The 20,428-nt window shown below is 38.1% G+C and overlaps 1 protein-coding gene across 3 annotated transcripts in view; it reads right to left on the reverse strand.

Moving 5' to 3' along the window:
• The window catches only part of LOC106882190 (organic cation transporter protein), a 114,705-nt gene that overhangs the window by 52,308 nt on the left and 41,969 nt on the right, over positions 1 to 20,428 (reverse strand). For all 3 annotated transcript variants that reach the window (XM_052971175.2, XM_052971174.2, XM_052971177.2), the window contains exon 5: positions 6,022 to 6,190. In XM_052971175.2, the coding sequence (XP_052827135.1) occupies positions 6,022 to 6,190 (169 nt within the window). The remainder of the gene's footprint in view (positions 1 to 6,021; positions 6,191 to 20,428) is intronic.

Below are 20,428 nucleotides of genomic sequence, written 5' to 3' on the forward strand. Positions count from 1 at the left end.
TGACTATCTGCTAAGAGTGTTGGGTTCTTGATTGTAAAGTTATGAGCTTGATTCCCAGACCAGGTGGTAAGTTGTCTATTTGAAAAAGGTACATCATTAAATTTTACCTCAGTCTTCTTTGTTGAAAATGATTACAACGTGGGCTATGACAGTTTGGTATCTGTCCAGTTTAGAAAGTGAATCTTGATCTATTAAGTGTGTAATATTCCAGAAGCTAAGCTGCCTACCTTACAGACAACATTCATCTTTGATTGTATCTGGTATGTAAATCTCCAAGCTACCAGTCTTACAGGGAACATTTATTTTCTACTGTGTCTGGTATGACATCCTCCAAGCCATGTTGGCTGCTTTATATATCAATCTCTCATTTCTTGATTAAAAAGTTTTCTGTCAGATCATGTCATTGAACTGTTTGTAGAGCTCTCTCTCTCTCTTAGCAAATCAGATTTCCTTTTTTTTTTTTACTTCTTTCAGTCATTAAACTGCGGCCATACTGGGGCACTGCCTCAAGGAATTTACTTGAATTAATTGACCTCAATACTTGTTTTTTTTTTACACCTGACACTTATTCTATCAGTCTCATTCTGCCAAACCACTAGATAACAAGAATGTAAACACACCAATACAAGTTATCAAGCCAGTCATGGGGACAAACACAGACACAAAGACAAACACACACACACACGTGCATATATATGTGCATGTGTATGTCTTCGTGCCTGTGTTTGTCCCCCACCACACTTGGCAACCAGTGTTGGTGCGTTTACGTCTTCATAACATACTGGATTGACAAAAGAGATTGAAAGAATAAGTATCAGGCTTAAAAATATAGTACTGGGGTTGATTAGTTTAAGCCCAGTACTGATACATAAATATACATATAAATATATATATATATATATTAATTTATGTATATATATATATATATATATATATATATATATATATATATATCATCATCATCATCATCATCGTTTAATGTCCGCTTTCCATGCTAGCATGGGTTGGACGATTTGACTGAGGACTGGTGAAACCGGATGGCAACACCAGGCTCCAATCTAATTTGGCAGAGTTTCTACATCTGGATGCCCTTCCTAACGCCAACCACTCAGAGAGTGTAGTGGGTGCTTTTACGTGTCACCCGCACGAAGGCCAGTCAGGCGGTACTGGCAACGGCCATGCTCAAAATGGTGTCTTTTATGTGCCACCCGCACAAGAGCCAGTCCAGGGGCACTGGTAATGATCTCGCTCGAAAATCCTACGAAGGCCAGTCAGGCGGTACTGGCAACGGCCATGCTCAAAATGGTGCATCTTATGTGCCACCCGCACAAGAACCAGTCCAGGGGCACTGACAACGAACTCACTTGGCTTGCCGGGTCTTATATATTAATTTATGTATATATTAATATTATCTCAGTTGAAAAAACTTTGATAATGAAAATATGTTAATAGTTACCAGGGTAGCAAAAATTACACGAAAACTGGGATATCATACCTGGTTAATAGGTAGAAATACCAAGTTAAAGTGATGTATTTTGAGTAGATATAAAGAATAATAATAAATGGAGCAAAACGCATATAATCAATAAGTTCCTTTAATTCCTACATGTTTCAAAATATATGTGCACTCTACTCCAAAGAGGTAAGAGGTGCTGAAATTGCACATAAATTCATCATGAGGTAACCAACATACCAAAGCAAGACATGCATTAAATGATAAGGTTGTGTACAAGTTATAACATTATATAGACAAGTAAATGACCGCTAGAAACAAGAACACTGGTTGACAGGGTATTATTAAGGGAGAGAGGCTATGAACGCTATACTAAAAGTTTTAGAAGAAGGCATAATGGAGTGTAGTTAAATGGAGAAATATAAAGTTAAAAAAAAAAGAAAAAAAAGAAAAAGCAAACTGAAAACCAGAAAAGGAGGAAGGGAGAGAATCCAATTAATTCATTATATATTATGACTCCTTATGAAAACAAACTTATATACTGAGCGAAGATTGTAAATATAATAAATAAACATCCATAGCATTGTATCATATTAAGATACGGTTATTAACCTAAATGAGTGGTAATAGAAGGTACAAAGCTATCATGTGATGAAATAATAATAATAATAATAATAATCATGCTTATGAAAAAAAAATCAAAAATATGTAAGTAAAGTTACGAGTGTGCTTAAAACGTCGAGGAGCTACATACATAATGCGAGACGTCTGTATTAGTCATTACATTACATTGATAAACCACACTTAATTCTATTAGAATTAGATTCCGAGATATTATATATATATAAAAGTATTATTACTGTTGTAAACAGTAATAATATAGTGGCTAGCAAGACTTCTATCTAAGCAGGTACGATATGAAGTATCTGAATAAAAGAAGGGTAAAAATACTGCTTGCCAAAGATGAAAGTGAAAGCTTCAAAAACCACCAATACTACGATAAATACACACGAGCAATGCAATGAATATCTGTTTTTAACAGTAATAATGCTTTTATATATTTGCACTTTTATTCTTTACAATAGTTTTCTCTTTAAATGGAGCAGGATGTTTAAAGTTAGAAATGCACACGAGTTGACGTAATGAATATTTTAGAAATAGATGTTACTATCTCCAACTGATGATTGCAAAGCATGTTTTCTCATGCACAGCATGAAATCAATTGATATTGGGGTATGTAAACTACATTCAAATTCAATCCTGAAGGCAGGCCTATTTTTTAAGATATTCATTGCATTGCTCGTGTGTATATTTACTGTAGTATTGGTGGCTTTTGAAGCTTTCACTTTCATCTTTGGCAAGCAGTATTTTTACCCTTCTTTTATTCAAATATTATATATATATATATATATATATATATATATATATATATATATATATATATATATATATATAGTTAAACCATCCAACTCATGCTAGCATAAAAAACAGACGTTAAATGATGATGATGATGATACATATATATATATATATATATACACAATGGTCTTCTTTCAGTTTCTGTCTACTAAATCCACTGGCAAGGCTTTGGTTGGTCTAAGGTTATAATAGAAGATGCCTGCTCAAGGTGCCATACAGTGGGACTGAACCCAGAACCATGTGGTTGGGAAGCAAACTTCTTACAACACACCCAAGCCTTTAACTTCCTGTTATCGTTTCTAACACATACTCCTTTACAGATTATATTACTTTGCTTTCTATAATTTTCCATCCTCATATGTATCATCAACAACCATATGTAACATTATACCAGACCTAAATTTCCATGAACAGATGCCTCTGAAACATCCTTTCAATGTGAACATGACACTCTTGTCTCTTTCTATGCCAGAAGAACCTAATTATTAAACATATCAAGAAAACAATCTTGTATACCCCACTTTCAACTCATGAAATTAAACTTCTGAAAAGTCTTATCATGGGAGGCAAGGTTCTCGATATCGGTTGAATATCACCTTTCTCCCATTAATTTCTTATCCTTCATGTTGCTTAAGGCTCCAGCAGTTGAGTAAAGAAGTATTAGGCAAAACATAGGTTCTTCATTAGTTTTATTTACAATATATACAAAGGTGTAAAACGTTGCTCTTTGCAGCCATCTCATGCAGTGTGAATTCATTGTTCTCTGTTATGCGGGCTCATTGCCTCAGGAGATGCAACAAACGGATTAGCCTAGAGGCCCAGCCAGCGAAATGTGCTCTGCAAGTGGTCTTGGGTTCAATTCCATTGCATGGTACCTTGTCTTCTACTATAGCCCTGGGCTGACCCAAATCCTGTGGATAGATTTGGTATGGAAACTGAAAGAAGCCAGTCATATGTATATATATATATATATATATATATATATATATATATATATATATATATATACACACACACACACATATGTATGTATATATGTATGCATGTGTGTGTGTGTGTGTGTGTGCACGTGTATGTGCATATGTATTTGTATGTACCCTTGTATGTACCATGAGCATCATTGTCACACAAATAATGTTGTCTATATTCAGCCTTCCATGGGGAAATATTACCTTGCTTGGAAACTGCTTAGGGTTGGTAACCAGAAAGCATCCAGCTGTAGAAAATCTGCCTTGATAAATTTCTTTAACCCCATACAAGCACACAAAAGTGGATGTTAAATGATGATGATGATGATGATCTCTACATTGTCATGTGCAACTACACCCATTTTCATGCTGGCTCTTTTTATATAATCACTCCTTTCCACAAATGCAACGAAATGGAACTCCCTTCCTTATGCAGTTCATATGTTGATATTGAATTATGAAAATTAAAACTGAACATAACCTGCTTCAGTTTCACTATTTTCAGTAGACTTATAAATATTGCTGCTTTTCTTTGCATGAATTAACTATGAAAAAAAGCATACAATTGAATTTTTCAAAATAATCTGTTGGTAAAAAATAACAGTTGTACTCTCAGAAAATGTTTATAAAATGGTGGCTTAATTTGGATAGACAGAGCAGCTTACAATTTCATTCCTAACTAGAACAAAGAAGTTATTACATGAAAGATAAGACAATGGGCTTTGTAGATACCTACCCTCAATGTTAACATAATTCATACCATGCCACTGTATTGACCAGAGTATAAGATGTTGACAATGCACTATCACTAGTCCCAATGTGCTTTTTTGCATTGCTTTTTAGCTTTCAAATGATGTCACCCTACTGACTAGGTGGCCAGATCATATATTTAATGTAATTTTCATGTTCTATATTTATATCTATATTGTTTACCAACAATTTAGTAGAATTACTAATTTTTTTCTTGCTGTGTGTTATGGTAAATTAGTAATTATCATTGCCATTATTCAAAATAGATTTTACTTAATATGGAAAAGAATATTATGATCATTATTGTATAGCAGCACAAAGTTGATGGAATTGGTAGAGTAGCTGGCAATATGCATTGTGGTATTTATCAATGTGCCCTTAAAGATTTGGGTTCAAATCTTGCCAGGATCAAATTTGCCTTTTATTTTTGTCAAAATCAATAAACTAAATACTAGTCAAATATTACAGTTGATCAATAACTTACCCCAAATTTGTGTGTGTATACCTGCTTAAAAATCTTGATTATAGTTCTTTATAGTTTGTCAAAGAAGAATACTTCTTTCTGAATTTTACTGTATCACAGGGCTTGATTTTTATCAATCTTAACTATCTTCAGAATTATTACATTTTATATATTTGCCCAATGTGTAATTAATTCAGGACCACTTGTTTATAAATTGGACTTCTTAACCACTCAACCATGGCTGCTCTACTGATTCTACCACTTAACACATACTAATGTAGGGACTGACTTTATTGTTAGTCTATAAATGTGTTATAACTGGGATAATGTCAAGATCCAATCTTCAAGAAACACTTCAGTGTTACTCTACACTTACACATTCAGACAACTGTTATTATTGTTTGTCTATAGATCTGTTATGATTGGCATCATTCAATGACCCAGTCTTTAATGATACATTAGTGTTACTCACAATGAATTCTTCATATTCTGATATAACTGCTATTAAATGCTATTAAAAGAAAACCTTCAGGCATAATTAATGGGTGTTATTATTTTGCTTATACAACACAAACAAATCCAAACTGTTACTGGTGTATTCCCTCTGAATATTGTAGAATACTCTAGTGTATTCTCTAGAAACACTTATACCAAATCCCCCTTTCTGTAAATAGTTACTATAAATTATTTAGCTGCTATATTGTGTAGAATTTAGTAGAATTAGTTCCTTCTTTGTCTCATATCTCCTGGTACCTCCTGAGACAAAGAAGAAACTAATTCTACCAGTTCTGGCACCAAGTTTTGTAAGCTTTGAATGTAATGAAATTGTAATTTCATTCCCCTCACCCTTTTTCTTTTGTCTGTGATAACTAACCAGAATAGAGAATGTTATTGGATGTGTAAAATGTAACTAAATTGTATTTTTATGTTAGTAACTGGGACGTTGGTGAGAAAGAAAGTCTACTTACAATATAGAGAACAAAAGGAAGAAAGAGAAGACAGCTATCACAAGACAGAGAAGGTGCCACTCCCGAGTACAGTAAGCAACGCCTACTACAACTAATTCTCCAACAGAAAACATTATTTGGCTGTATAGACCAACAATTGTTTGGTATGCAACAGGTACAATTTCCAGTGCTATAAAATAAAGAAAGAAGACACTATATGTGCATGTAATACAATTTCTACATCTACAAAAGTGTGTATAAAAATCAATGAAGTAAACACCAAGGGACTTGAATCCCACAATATTATATACCATCTCAGGAATTCAACTTTCTGTGATCACAGATTTTTGTCATCTTTGAATTGACAAGGTAGTCAATGGCAATGTTTTTAGATGAGGATGCCATTTAACTTTGGCTGTAGTTGCATGTAAACTTTCCTTGGCAAAGTACTTGTTGTCTTTCAGATCATGCTCTTTTGAATAGTAAAGCTTCCTTCTGCAATATTCAAAAGAAGCATATAACCAACTTCTCAATCCCAAATTACATCAATGCTTTGCCATTGAAATTCATCCATATTAAGGAAGTGTTATCTGATCAGTTTGAAGTCTCTCTTGATTTAGTGTAGATAACTGATGATTTTGAGTCACTATGAAACTTCTCTCAGAATCTCTAACTATAATACTCACTCAGAAGTATTGGGTTTCACTATATGGAAAAATCAGGATTGGTTTGATTACAGCAATGCAGATGTTCGGTTGCTGATAAAAAAAGATGCAGCATTCCCATACAACATGGATAATGATAAACATTCTTTTTGCACTTTTTTATTCAGCCATGCTGAACCATACTTATGGCAATCTTGATTTAGATTTGTAATTCCAGCTCTGTATCTGTGGCAGTCTCTTCAGTCCCCAGCACTTTAAAGCCAAAGCATTTATCCAAGTGGTAATGATACATGACTTATTGCTTGCTGACGATGCTGCACTTGTTGCAAAATCTATCAAAGAAACACAAGAGCTTATTAATCATTTCTCTAATGAAAATAAATGTTTTGGTCTGACCATCAGCATTATAAAGACTGATGCTGTCCACCAGGTAAGATCCATCACCAAGTAAACCAGAGATCTGAATCAACCATTCTTACCATTATTGATGATACAACCTGAAATATGTAAAGACCTTCACATATTTGGTTGTAGTGTGAACTCAGGTGCCTCTCTTGATGATGAAATAGTCAACTGTATAGACAAAGATACAAATGATTTCAGTAAACTCCATCATCTGAACAGAGATTCTCATTAGAAACTAAAATTAATGTCTATCAAGCCAAAGTACTTTCTACTCTCTTTTATAGAACAGAAATTTGAGTGTCCAGTTGATCACTCCCCAACCAGCTTGATGTCATTCATAAGCAATGTCTTTAAACCATTTGTGGATAAATCTGAATGACAGAATTCTGAATATTGGACCTATTCTTTAAAAATAAAATTAGTGGTATTGAATCCTTTCTTTTTGCAATCCCAATTAAGATGGATTGGTCATGTCATCGAAATAAATGAAAACAAAATTTCAAAATTCCAAACGTTCCACCATGATGGAAGAAGAAATGCATGAAAACCATAGCTAACATACAAGGATAAGCTCAAAGCTAACCTGAAACCAACAAAATGCTCCCACCAGACACATTTGAAAAGAAAAACACTGCACTGAATCACAATGAATGCAGATTAACTTGCTATAGACCATAAAAACTATAAATTAAGTTATTCAACCATCTTAAAGAATTAAAAGCAAAAACAAAGTTTAACATGCCAACCATTTAGTATAACAATCCTCTTGTATGTATAATCTGTGAACTTGCCTATAAATTATTAACTGGATTAAAATCTCATAACAGACATAGACATCAGAGATAGAAACAAAGGCTGTTGGACCTTCATATGTTGAAATTGAAGGAGAATCCAACTTATGTATATTTTCCTTGGATAGAAAAAGTCGAAAATTATCCATAGGGTTTGCAGAGAGTTTCTCAACCCAATATTTACATGGTATTATTTATAGGTTTATGTACATCTAGTTCTAACATTAAAAACAATTTATACATACACACATTCATACATATAGATACATGATATATATGATATATTTATTTATGCATATTTATTTATTTATGTATATATATATATATATATATATATATATATATATATATATATATATATATATATATGTATGTGTATCTTCTATCTATATATATAAAATTGAAATTCTGTCTGCTTGTTTGTCTAGCAAAATGAAAGTAAAGACAGCAAATCTGTAGGAGTAGTCCCACCCTGATTCAGGGAAAGCAACACCAGAAGAAGTTTCAATATCAAAAACACCAAAGAATTTAAGAGGTCTTTTTGCCATTATTCTCAAAAATTGTGAAGTAAGTAATCTTGTTGAACTGTGGAACAAGTTAAGAAATGATTTTACTGAAGATTTCAAGTACCAAGTTCGGTTGAGTAATCCTGAGCAAGATATTGGTTTCACTGAAGCGATTTACAATGCAGCTTTGATTGAATTAGAAGATCAAATTATTTTGATGTGAAGTGAACCTATAGAAAATTTAGGTCTCCCACTAACTAATAGAGGGCATCTTAACAGTCTGTCCACTGAAATAATGAGGAAAATTTCCTATGATATGGAGGAACTGACCATGTACATCTGTATATATATAAAAGAGAGGATGCGTGTGTGTGTGTGTACGTGAATGTAATTTATGCATGTCCACAAATTAGCACGCATGTCGCTCCAATTTTAGGAGAAGATTCGGAATGACCCTATGTGCATTTTCGTCAACTTTCTCTCTCAGAGGTACCCACGTATACCTGTAAAAATCGATAAACTTTTACCAATTTTGAAGTTCGTTGACATGGCGCTCTCTCTATCTCTTTCGCGTTCTTTCCCAACATTTTTTATGGAAACTGCCGAATTGATGTAAACAAACCCATGTGGTCTGATTTTCACGTTTCTAGGTATTGTACTGTAAATCGCCATTTCCAAAATATATTTATTTCAAATCATTTATCCGTATATATATGTAAGGCAAGGTGTGTGTGTTTTGTTGATATACGGGCAACACACACACATACGAACATGTATGTGTACAAAAAATATGTATGCAATTGGTGTACATATGTGCGGGTGTGTATGTGTGTGTTGCTCATATAAATATATATATATATATATATATATATATATATATATAGACGGTTTAGATATAGATTCAAGGTTGAATATGGTACTTATGCGTAGGCACCCAAATATCGTATTCCAAAAGGATAGGTGATCAAAATAGTAGTAAAATGACCTGATACTATTCTGACCAGTGAAACCTTTATATTCTAATACATTTTATAGCCTTGTCCATGCATACTGCTTATACCTTCCCTCTCTTTAGAAGTAATTGTCCCTTATGCTATAACCACTAGATAAGAAACAATAAAATCTGAGACAGTTAAAACTTTTGTCTAGAATCAATTACTAGCCTGATAGACTCGGCTATGTCAAGATGGATTTATGTATTCTTCCTCCCACTTGGATTTTTATGTATTCTCTCTCCCACTTGGATTTGAAATGTTGCCACATTTATAATATGTCTTTTCTACTGTAATTTTCTGCATTTTCGTGCAGCTGAAGATTGCTCTTCATATTGCATTTAATGTAATGCTCGCATTACTTAAATAAATTGGAGTAGCATGAAACGTGCGTACTGCAATCACCTTTGAAATCCGTGTTGCTTATTTATATATATATATATATATATATATATATATATATATATATATATATATATATATATATATATATATATATTTATATAGATAGGATGATAAATTGAATATTAATTCAATTTAAAACCAAGTGGCCTAGCATATAACAAATCTGAAAATTCAGAAAAAATTGTATTACACGTGTATAAGGGATGACCACTAGGTGGACATCCAGTATGCTAGAAAGAGGTCATCAACGACCCAATGACAAAGAAAAATAATGTTCTCCAGAAAAATTTCGCAAAATGCCAGAACAGGACAAAATGAGAAATATACAGAATAAAGATTTATCTATGGACTGCTGCAGTTTCGAACATTAACGTTTTACTTTCGTAACATCCGTGTTCTCATATATATATATATATATATATATATATATGAACAGCCATGCTACATGGCAGTGAAACATGGGCTGTGACTGCTGAGGACATACATAAGCTCGCAAGGAATGAAGCCAGTATGCTCCGTTGGATGTGTAATGTCAATGTGAATACCCGTCAGAGTGTAAGTATCTTGAGAGAAAAGCTGAACATTAGAAGCCTTAGTTGTGGTGTGCAAGAGAGACGATTGCGCTGGTATGGACATGTGGTGAGAATGGATGAAGATAGCTGCCTGAAAAAGTGCCACACCCTAACAGTTGAGGGAACCCGTGGAAGAGGTAGGCCCAGGAAGACCTGGGCTGAGGTGGTGAGGCAAGACCTTCGTACATTGGGCCTCACCGAGGCGATGACTACTGACCGAGACCTTTGGAAATGTGCTGTGCGTGAGAAGACCCGGCAAGCCAAGTAAGATCGTTGCCAGTGCCCCTGGACTGGCTCTTGAGCGGGTGGCACATAAGATGCACCATTTTGAGCGTGGCCGTTGCCAGTACCGCCTGACTGGCTTCCGTAGGATTTTCGAGCGAGATCGTTGCCAGTGCCCCTGGACTGGCTTGTGTGGGTGGCACATAAAAGACACCATTTCGAGCGTGGCCATTGCCAGTATCGCCTGACTGGCCTTCGTGCAGGTGACACGTAAAAGCACCTACTACACTCTCTGAGTGGTTGGCGTTAGGAAGGGCATCCAGCTGTAGAAACTCTGCCAAATTTAGATTGGAGCCTGGTGTTGCCATCCGGTTTCACCAGTCCTCAGTCAAATCGTCCAACCCATGCTAGCATGGAAAGCGGACGTTAAACGATGATGATGATGATGATGATGATGATATATATATATACTTAAGACTTCATTGTGATCTGAACAGAACCGCTTCTGACACAGAGAATCGGGAGCCCTTTTGGTCATTCTATTTTCCTTGCTGGAAGGGTTCCTAACCCATGAGCAAAGAGGGGTTAGATGATGGCGGTGGTGTTTTCAAAAGGATGGCATGTGTAACCTGATCACCTCTGCCAATCAAACTCCCAGCCCATGCGCTCCAGTTGCAACACTGATTCTGCCCAAATTTGACGTCATGTTACTTAGTTCGGTTTGAAATAAAGAACTTGATTAGCTTAATAATCCCAACTTAATCCCGGGCAAAGCCGGGCTATACTGCTAGTAAATGATAATCCTCCCAAGCTTCTACCTGATCAACATTGTGAAAACACTTCAACTTTTAACAAATATGAGATCGAGGCTTTCAAGAGATCAATCAAGTGAACTATTTGCAGAGCAGCTTTTGAAACTCAGTGAAGGAAGAGTTGTAATTGATGAAGAACAGTTTCTTGCTCTCAATCCAATATGTAATTCAACTGATTCTATCGATGATTTAGTGGCTGAAATCTTTCCGAATCTTCTTCATTATTACAACAATACAGATTGGATCTGTGAGCAAGCTTTCCTGGCTCCAAAAAAATGTTGTTGTAAATAGCATTAATAATATCCATTATGTAAATAGCATTAATAATATAATTGAATGAACTTCTGAGTGAAGTATTCACTTATAACTCAATTGGCAGTGTTGTTGGTGATCAGGATGGTGTTAACCAACCCATCAAATTTTTGAACTCACTAGAACCACCAAGTACAGCTCCTCATTGTCTTCAGCTGAAAAAAGGGACTCCTATTTTCCTATTGCATAAATCATCTCAACCAAAATTATGCAATGGTATAAGACTAATTGTGCACAAACTTATGAGGAACTGCATTGAGGCAAATATTTTCACTGGTTGTGATAAATGTGAGACCATCTTCATTCCTCACCTACTACTTATACCATCTAATGTCCCATTCCAATTTAAGCAGTTACAGTTTCCTCTCCGAGTTTCTTTCATCATGAGCATTAATAAAAGTCAAAGACAAACACTTAAAGTTGCTGGATTGCAATTTGAAGAACCATGCTTTTCACATGGCCAACTTCATGTAGGAGAATCATGTGTGGGAGCAAATTTTTTTGCTTATGCACCTCGAACTAAAACAAAATACATTGTTTATAAAGAAATATTCATTCATAATGCAGCATGAATACTTCAATAATTTAATTTGCCATTACTATCACATACAACTCACTTATTACTGTCATATAATAAACAAACAGAAGTTCATGTATGAAATTGATCTTTATTCTACTTTATTACATGTTTTTCTCTTATAAAATACACTCATACAGGAGGAGTAAATTATATTTATAATAATACTTTGAATGTAGATCCTGAGAACGAGTAAAAGTAATTACCCTATCAACGACAGGTATTACTGCTAGTATATATATATATATATATATATATATATATATATTATACATATTGATACGGAGTATTGAAATTTTAATCCCTTTTACACTTATAAAATGTCAGACAAACCTAAAAATTTGTCATTACTGTTTTAGCCGGGAGACCAAACTGAGTTTGGTAACCCAGTAAAATAAACATTAAAAATCGAAAGGAGAAAATAAACAGCTTTATAAGTTTAACTCAGCATTTATTGAACAAGTGAGGTGCAAAATTTAAGAAGTAACTTGTTAGAATATACATGCCTGTGAGGAGACAAACAAGAATAGCAAAAATCTACTATACCAAAAGAACTGGTAATACATACATTACAAGTGTTCTATGAAAAGAACCTAAGATTGCTACATAATTCAACATGAATATGAAACAACATTAAACATTGTATAAGGTAAACGAAAGTTTCTGTAGAAATGCTAAGTCATGTTCACTCAGTGAGTTTACATGTGCAAGGATAAATTATGATGTCAGCAGTGATGAATTTTATTGTCCTTATGCAGAGAAAGCAAGCAATAGCTTCCTGGAGGCTAGACTTCTTAAACGGAGAAAAACTGATCTATTTAAAGAAATTACTGGGTTCCATTGTGATAGGTGGAAACTCCAAGCAATGTAAACTATGGTCCAGACCGTGATTACCAGCATGAACATCAAATTTCAAAAAGTAGTTAACCATTTAATGGTTTTAGTAAATTTATACAGAAAAAGTAAGCATTATACCGTCCAGCATAAATAAAAGTCAACTTCATTATATTTTTTCTGTAAAAACCTATTCTGACATTAAATGTTTACATTTGTACGTTATTTTTCAACAAAAAAATTCTGGAAATCATCTACTCATGTAATTTACGCACACACTTAAGTTTATTTTTGTTTTTGTGAAAATAGTGCATAAATTACATTGATTTTTACAGAATATTGTGTTTGTATATATGTATATATATATATATATATATATATATATATACACACACACATACATACATACATACATACATATACATAGGCGCAGGAGTGGCTGTGTGGTAAGTAGCTTGCTTACCAACCACATGGTTCTAGGTTCAGTCCCACTGCATGACACTTTGGGCAAGTGTCTCCTATTATACCCTCTGGCCAACCAAAGCCTTGTGAGTGGATTTGGTAGACGGAAACTGAAAGAAGCCCATCGTATATATGTATATATATATATATATATATGTATATGTGTGTGTGTTTGTGTGTCTGTGTTTGTTCCCCCAACATTGCTTGACAACCGATGCTAGTGTGTTTACGTCCCTGTAACTTATCGGTTCGGCAAAAGCGACCGATAGAATAAGTACTAGGCTTACAAAGAATAAGTCCTGGGGTCGATTTGCTCGACTAAAGGCGGTGCTCCAGCATGGCCACAGTAAAATGACTGAAACAAGTAAAAGAGTAAAAGAGTAAAGAGTATATATATATATATATATATATATATATATATATAATCATGATGATCATTATTATCATTATTGTTTTAATGTCTACTTTTACACATGAATCAGAAGAAAGTAAGTTGGGGAAGAGTTTTCTCTTGCTGGATGCCTTTCCTGATGCCAACCCCCACCTGTTTCCATCTAAGACAAAAATCTGTCTATTAAACAACAAACAGTTAAGACATAGTTATGAAAAGAAATATAAATTCGCTCACACAATCACAAACATGTACACAGACCAGTGGTGTACTGTGACCTCTGAGGTTGGTCATGCAATAAATACTTATTCGTTGAGCCAAATCATTTTGAAATTATTTAACTAAGAGAACACATTTAGTTGCATAATATGGCCAAGGTTTTAGATTGTTATGCTGTCAAAGACAAATCAACTGCTTTATCAGGCTACTTGCCAATTTCGGGAAAATATTGACACTCACTATTCAAGGAGTGTACTCCATACATCTGAAGACTATGTCTCATGCACACACATGCACGCATATTGAACATACATGCATTATACATAAACTCACACACAATGAAAGACAGCAAAAATTCAACTTTGTAAAAAGCCCTAAAAGTACTAAGCAAAAGCCTAGTGTCTCTTTTCATTTGTTGGGAGCAGCAAAGATGTGAAATATTGCAACATGCAAGAAAATGAAGAAATGTAAATTACACTTACCTAATGATGAAAGAAAATTTGAAATAATGTAAAAGAAAATTATTTATACAAAATAACTTATACATAAACATACACACACATACACATCTTTCAATGTGTGCATTTATATTTATGTGTGTATGTTTCAGTTATTTGAACAAATATTTTGAAAATCCTGAAGAGATCTTGTGAAAGTAAAAGTGGATGTGTGAGTGTGCGTAAATTGTAAATCTGTTTCAACAAAATGGAAAGATAATTTTTGTAAATCAACGGAAGATTAATTAGCTATATTATATTTCTGATCTCAGAATTTTTGAAAATTTGCTCAATACAGAGGATGGGTTAATGATAATAATTTGACTAAGGATTATGGGATTGTTGATATATTTTGGTCAGAATTTTTATGGGTCAAAAAGTCAAACCCATTCAGCCGTTTAGCCTGTGGTGTAAGCAACATTAATTACAAAGAATTGCTGACAAAGAAGAACTCATAGAAAGGGAGGGGAAGCCAAAGCTGTATGTAACATGCATTTTTCTCAAAGCATGCCTTCGATAGTTATTTTATTGAGATAAAAAAGAATCTTACAGGCATTGAAATGATAGTTATTGAAAGATAGGAAAGGGGGACAAAAGATTTCATATGTGTTTTGCTTTAAGCATGCCTAGTGGAAGCAAAATGGGAACACAGCAAAGTATCAATCTGGATGGGTTTCCTTTGAAACAAAGTAACTATTTTAACTCAGTTTCCAATGATTTGGACAACTTTTCAATGTGGTTATAAATACATTACATTCTTAAATTTATTTTTGAGTTATATAAAAATCAACTGACATGCAGTGCATGACTAGCATGCTACGACTGCACACCACTGACACAGACACATATACACATGCATATACATACATAGATAGTAGTTTTATGATTCTGGTGCTCACACAATAAAGAAAATTTAGTAACAGGTAAATATAAGTTTAACCTCTATATTCATCATTTGCAGAGAGAATATAACAATCTGGAAGAACTATATATATATAACATATATGTATATATATTGTATGATGCTTGTGTGAGAATGGCTGTGTTACATGGTAGTTAGACATGGAGAGGAATGAAGATAGTATGCTCCATTGGATTTGCAACATCAGTGTGCATGACCAACAGAGCACAACTGTGTTGAGAGAAAAGTTAGGCATAAAAGGGATTAAATGTGATATTCAGGAGAGAAGAATGTGTTGGTTTGGACATGTGATGTGTATGATTGAAGACAGCTGTATACAGAAGTGCCTGTCACTGAAAGTGGATGGTACCTGTGGAAGAGGGAGACCCAGGAAGACATGGGATGAAGTGGTAAGGACTGATCTTAAGATGTTGGGGCTCACAGAGGAAATGACAGCAGACTGAGATGTTTGGAGATATGAGGTTCTAGAGAAGATCAATCCATGAAACTGAGTGCTAGAAGAGTTATGTCCCACCCACTCTACCCTAAGAAATCAAACTACAACTTCTCTTCTAACTGCATCTTTCTCTTGCTCACATTTCTTCTTCATAAATCACGATTGTTTTCCAATCCCCTTTCTTGCCTTCACAGTCCTGCTCACTGTATCGTTGCTCCCCACACCCTCATTTGTGTTACTTGTGAGTATACCCTAGCACTTCATACTAATGATTTTGTCAACTTACTGTCTTAATAATAATGATGATAATAATCATTATTTCAAATTTTTGCCACAAGGGCAGCTTGGAGGAGGTGGGGGGGTGAGACGATTACATTGACCCCAATGCTCAACTGGTACTTATTTTATTGACCTCAAAAGGATGAAAGGCAAAGTCAACCTCGTCGGAATTTGAAATCAGAACATAGTGATGGGTGAAATACTGCTAAGCATTTCGTCCAGTGTGCTAACAATTCTGCTAGCAATAATGATAATAATAATAATAATAATAATAATGAGGTTGGATCAGCAGTGGTTCAGTAAAGATGCAGACTGACCACAGTTGTTATCCTAAGGCAGTATCAGCAGAAAATAGAGTAAAGAGGAGGAAGTGGACCAGTGAAGGATAGTCATGCAGCACTACTTAGAAAGGGAACCTAAAAGAAGGGATTATAGAAAACAACTGAACAGAGACTAGTAAATCAAGTTAATGCTATTAGGAGAAGAAAGTGGATGACAGAATTGAAGGTGGAAGAAATCACAAGAGAACTGGAAAAGAAAGACCAAGCAGTAGGAAAGACAAACAAAAGCACAAGAGACACAGTAAGAGATACAGTAAAAACCAAAGAAGAACCCAAAGGAAGAAATAATAATAGCACTACTAATAAGGAAGGGACAACTGGCACCACCAACTTAGTGATTTAAGTGAGGAAGATCAGATTTTAGATGAGTTGCAGGAAGTAATGAATAAAGAAGTAAGAAAAAGATTGCCAGTATTAAAAAGTACTAACAGAAGGAATAATACCAGTGTGGTGTGTGCGTACGAGTAGATGTAATCGCCTTACCTCGGTTTTCCTTTCCTCGACTGCGAGTCCATCTTGCGGTATCCGATCCTTGAAGCTTGCCCCGACCCAAAGTACACCAGGAATAGTAGCTGCTTCTCCCAAACCTAGACCGTCGCTTAACACGTCTTGTCCTGACCGCAGCCCCGTTCGAAAAGGGCACGAATGCCGATCGAGGCTCCCTCTGCCCTTTTTCCCCTTCCGGTCGACTCGCCCTTCCGGTCAGCCTCCCCAGACACTGACGTCATACCACACGCCACCCTGATCTTAAAGATCACGTTCACCCCTACTCCAATTCGAAGTCCGCCATCCAACCGGGCGGGCACCTTACACGTCGAGATCTTCTCAAGCTAGGTGGCTCGTTTCCATCGCACTCTTCATCCGACGAAGTGGCTATCCTGCGCAGATCCAGCACGTGACGCGGCATTCCATCCACAGATACATTGTTTCTAGAATTGACCGCTGTCACTGTTCCCCTGCCCCATTGTGATGTGCAGCGTGCCTTCGGCGGCTTGACCCAAAATTCCTCCCCTACTTTCACGCCGGCGGGTCCCTTCTCTTCCTCACAGAACTCCGGCGTCTTACAGGGATGCCTCCATTCATATTTGAACACCGCTCTGTGCGGCACAGACTCTTCCGCTTGTCCGGATCGGGGAGACATATTGTACCAGTAGACCGCTTCCAGGGGCGAAATGTACCCCCTTTCAGCCATGGCCTTGATCGTCCGATGGTGCCTCTCAACGATTCCGTTGCCACTCGGTCTATACGCCACTGTAAATAATCGTCGCACCTTCCACCGGTCAAGCATCTCTCCCAACGCTTCCGAACGAAACGCCTCCCCGTTGTCCATTAGCAGTTCTTCCACAGAATATCCCGTTCAGAATGCGGCCAATCTCATCGGCAATGCCTGTCCTCAGCTCCCTCTAAATGGCCAGCCGGCCCGGCCCGCAGTCGACCATGCTGAGATACATTTCCTGACGGTAGTGCGTCACATCCACAGCCAGTCTCCTCCAGTTGCACTCTACTGAGAGGTTCCCCTGCTCATTCCCACCCGGGGCGGGGTCAATGGACTGGCATCTGTCACATTTCGCGACCACTTTCTTAACGTTTCTCCTAGTGACGTCAGCATCAACCATTTTCGCCAGATACAGGGTCCTATCCACCCCCAAGTGGTGCATAGCATGTAGCTCCTTCAGTTCGGAGTCACCCAGCCAACACGCTGCCGCTATCCCTTTCCTTGCTTCCTCCGGTTCCTCCAGCCACGCCTTTTTCACCCTGGTCAGTGCGTCCGCCCTGTTTCTTTCCGAAGGCACGAAAACCACGTTCAGCTTCAGTCCGAACTCGGCGATCAGCTCTCCCAGAACTCCTAGGCGGCGTTTCACCAACATCTCCGCGGCACCTTTCGTCCGGACTCTCTTCTCGCTGGTAATTACTGTTCCTACCCAGCCGACCACGGTGGCCGAATCCGTCCGGATCTCGATCGAGCGCAGTCTCCATCTCAGGGACAGGTTCACCCCTTTCAGCACCGCATCTAGTTCGGCGACATTGATGTGGTTGAAGTCGTCCGCTTTCCGTAGCCAGGCCGCATCCTCCACCTCAGCACCTTCGATCTCCAACACAACCCCTATCGCTATACTGCTAGCATCACACCAAACCGTCCCGCACTCCGTCTTGGGCACATACCAGTTTCCTCTGACCGGGTCTTCCGCTCTCGTTCTCTCCAGGATTTCCCGCATCATCGCCACCGTCGCCTCTCCTACCTTGTCACTCCAACTCCCCCCCTTCTCGTCTCTTGATGTAACTACATGCAATGCGCAACCAACGAGCGATCGGATAGTGTCCAATCAACTTCCCACAAACCGAGAACGACTCTCTCCTGCTGACGCTGGAACTCAGCTCTGGGATCTCGTTTCCTCTCCGGAACACCAGCTCGCCCGATCTGTCTTTTTGTAGCTTCAGCCCCAGCGCAGCTCCCCCCACCATCGACTCAGGCGGCTTCGCAATCAGCCCAAACCTCTCCAGGTGTCTCACTACCTCGGTGGCTGGCACTACAGTCTCGTCAACCAAAATGTCGTCGATGTAGGAACTGGTGGCCTTCCTTATTCTCTCCTCTTTCCCTAGGACGGACTTGAGCACCATCGCCATAATTTTCGGAGCGGAATTCAGCCCGAAACCCAGCCTGGTTAAACAGTACGTCCGGCCCTTGTACCGCACCAGCTGGTATCGCCACAGCTTGTCACTCACACGGAGCTGCAAATATGCCGACTTCAAGTCGACGATCATCGCTGCCTTGGTCGACTGTCTCCACACACGTAACGCCTCACCGCAAACGTCTGTTGCCTCGCCTCCCGTGTGGCACGATATATGGTCGTTCAGTTCCCTAAAGTCCAGCACCAGTCTGACTTTTCCTTTCGTCGGCTGCACCACCGCCATCAGAGGCAACACTCCACTCACCACCTCCTCTTTCCACGGGACAAGGACTCCTTCCTTGATCCATCTCTCTACCTCCTCGTCGAACTCGACACCGGCGTGACCTTTCAACGTATACTGGTAGCAGCTCACCCTGTTCTTTAGTAGTGGGGGATCGTCCTTCCATCGCCACTCTATCGTCCACCTCTGACCATCAAACGCCGCCTGAAATTCTTTGTCTTCGATGGTGTAAGCGGCGCTGTCCTCGACGGGGCTCTGCTCTCCCTGGCGGTCCCGACTCACGGCGCACGATACCCCCACGCTTCCGAACGTGACCTCATCTCCTGCAATCCTAACGCCACCAAGACGGTTGATGGCGTCCATCCCCAACACGACATCAACCCCGTCTATCACATAGTCGATCACGATCACCCGTAGCCTCAGCGCCGCGCTCGGTAACGCTATCTCCAGACTGGAGCTGCCCCTGCAACGGATCTCTCTACCGTCGACCGCTCGGACGCTACTCGTCCCATCCCATTTCTTCGCGACCCTTGGCGTCACGAGGGTAGTCGTGCAACCTGTGTCCACGAGGGCCTTGAACTTCTTCCCCTCGACCTCGACTCCGACCACGGGCAGCGCCTCCACAAGCGCCTCTACTTGGTTGCAGGGAAAGTTTGAGAGGCTGCAACTTCCCCACGGTCGTTTCCCTGGTCGCAATCACGGACGATGTGCCCAGTCTTCCTGCATCGATAGCAGACGGGCCCCGATTCGGCGCATTCCCTCGCCATGTGCGGCCCCTGACATTTGAAACACCGGCCCGAGAACGGCCGCTGTCGTTGCTCGGTAGGCTTCCTCACGCCGCTCTCAGGCTGTCGTCTGTCGGAACGTGCCTCTGTCGC

This window comes from Octopus bimaculoides, chromosome 10, assembly GCF_046866305.1.
Source record: "Octopus bimaculoides isolate indiv1 chromosome 10, ASM4686630v1, whole genome shotgun sequence".
NCBI lineage: Eukaryota > Metazoa > Mollusca > Cephalopoda > Octopoda > Octopodidae > Octopus > Octopus bimaculoides.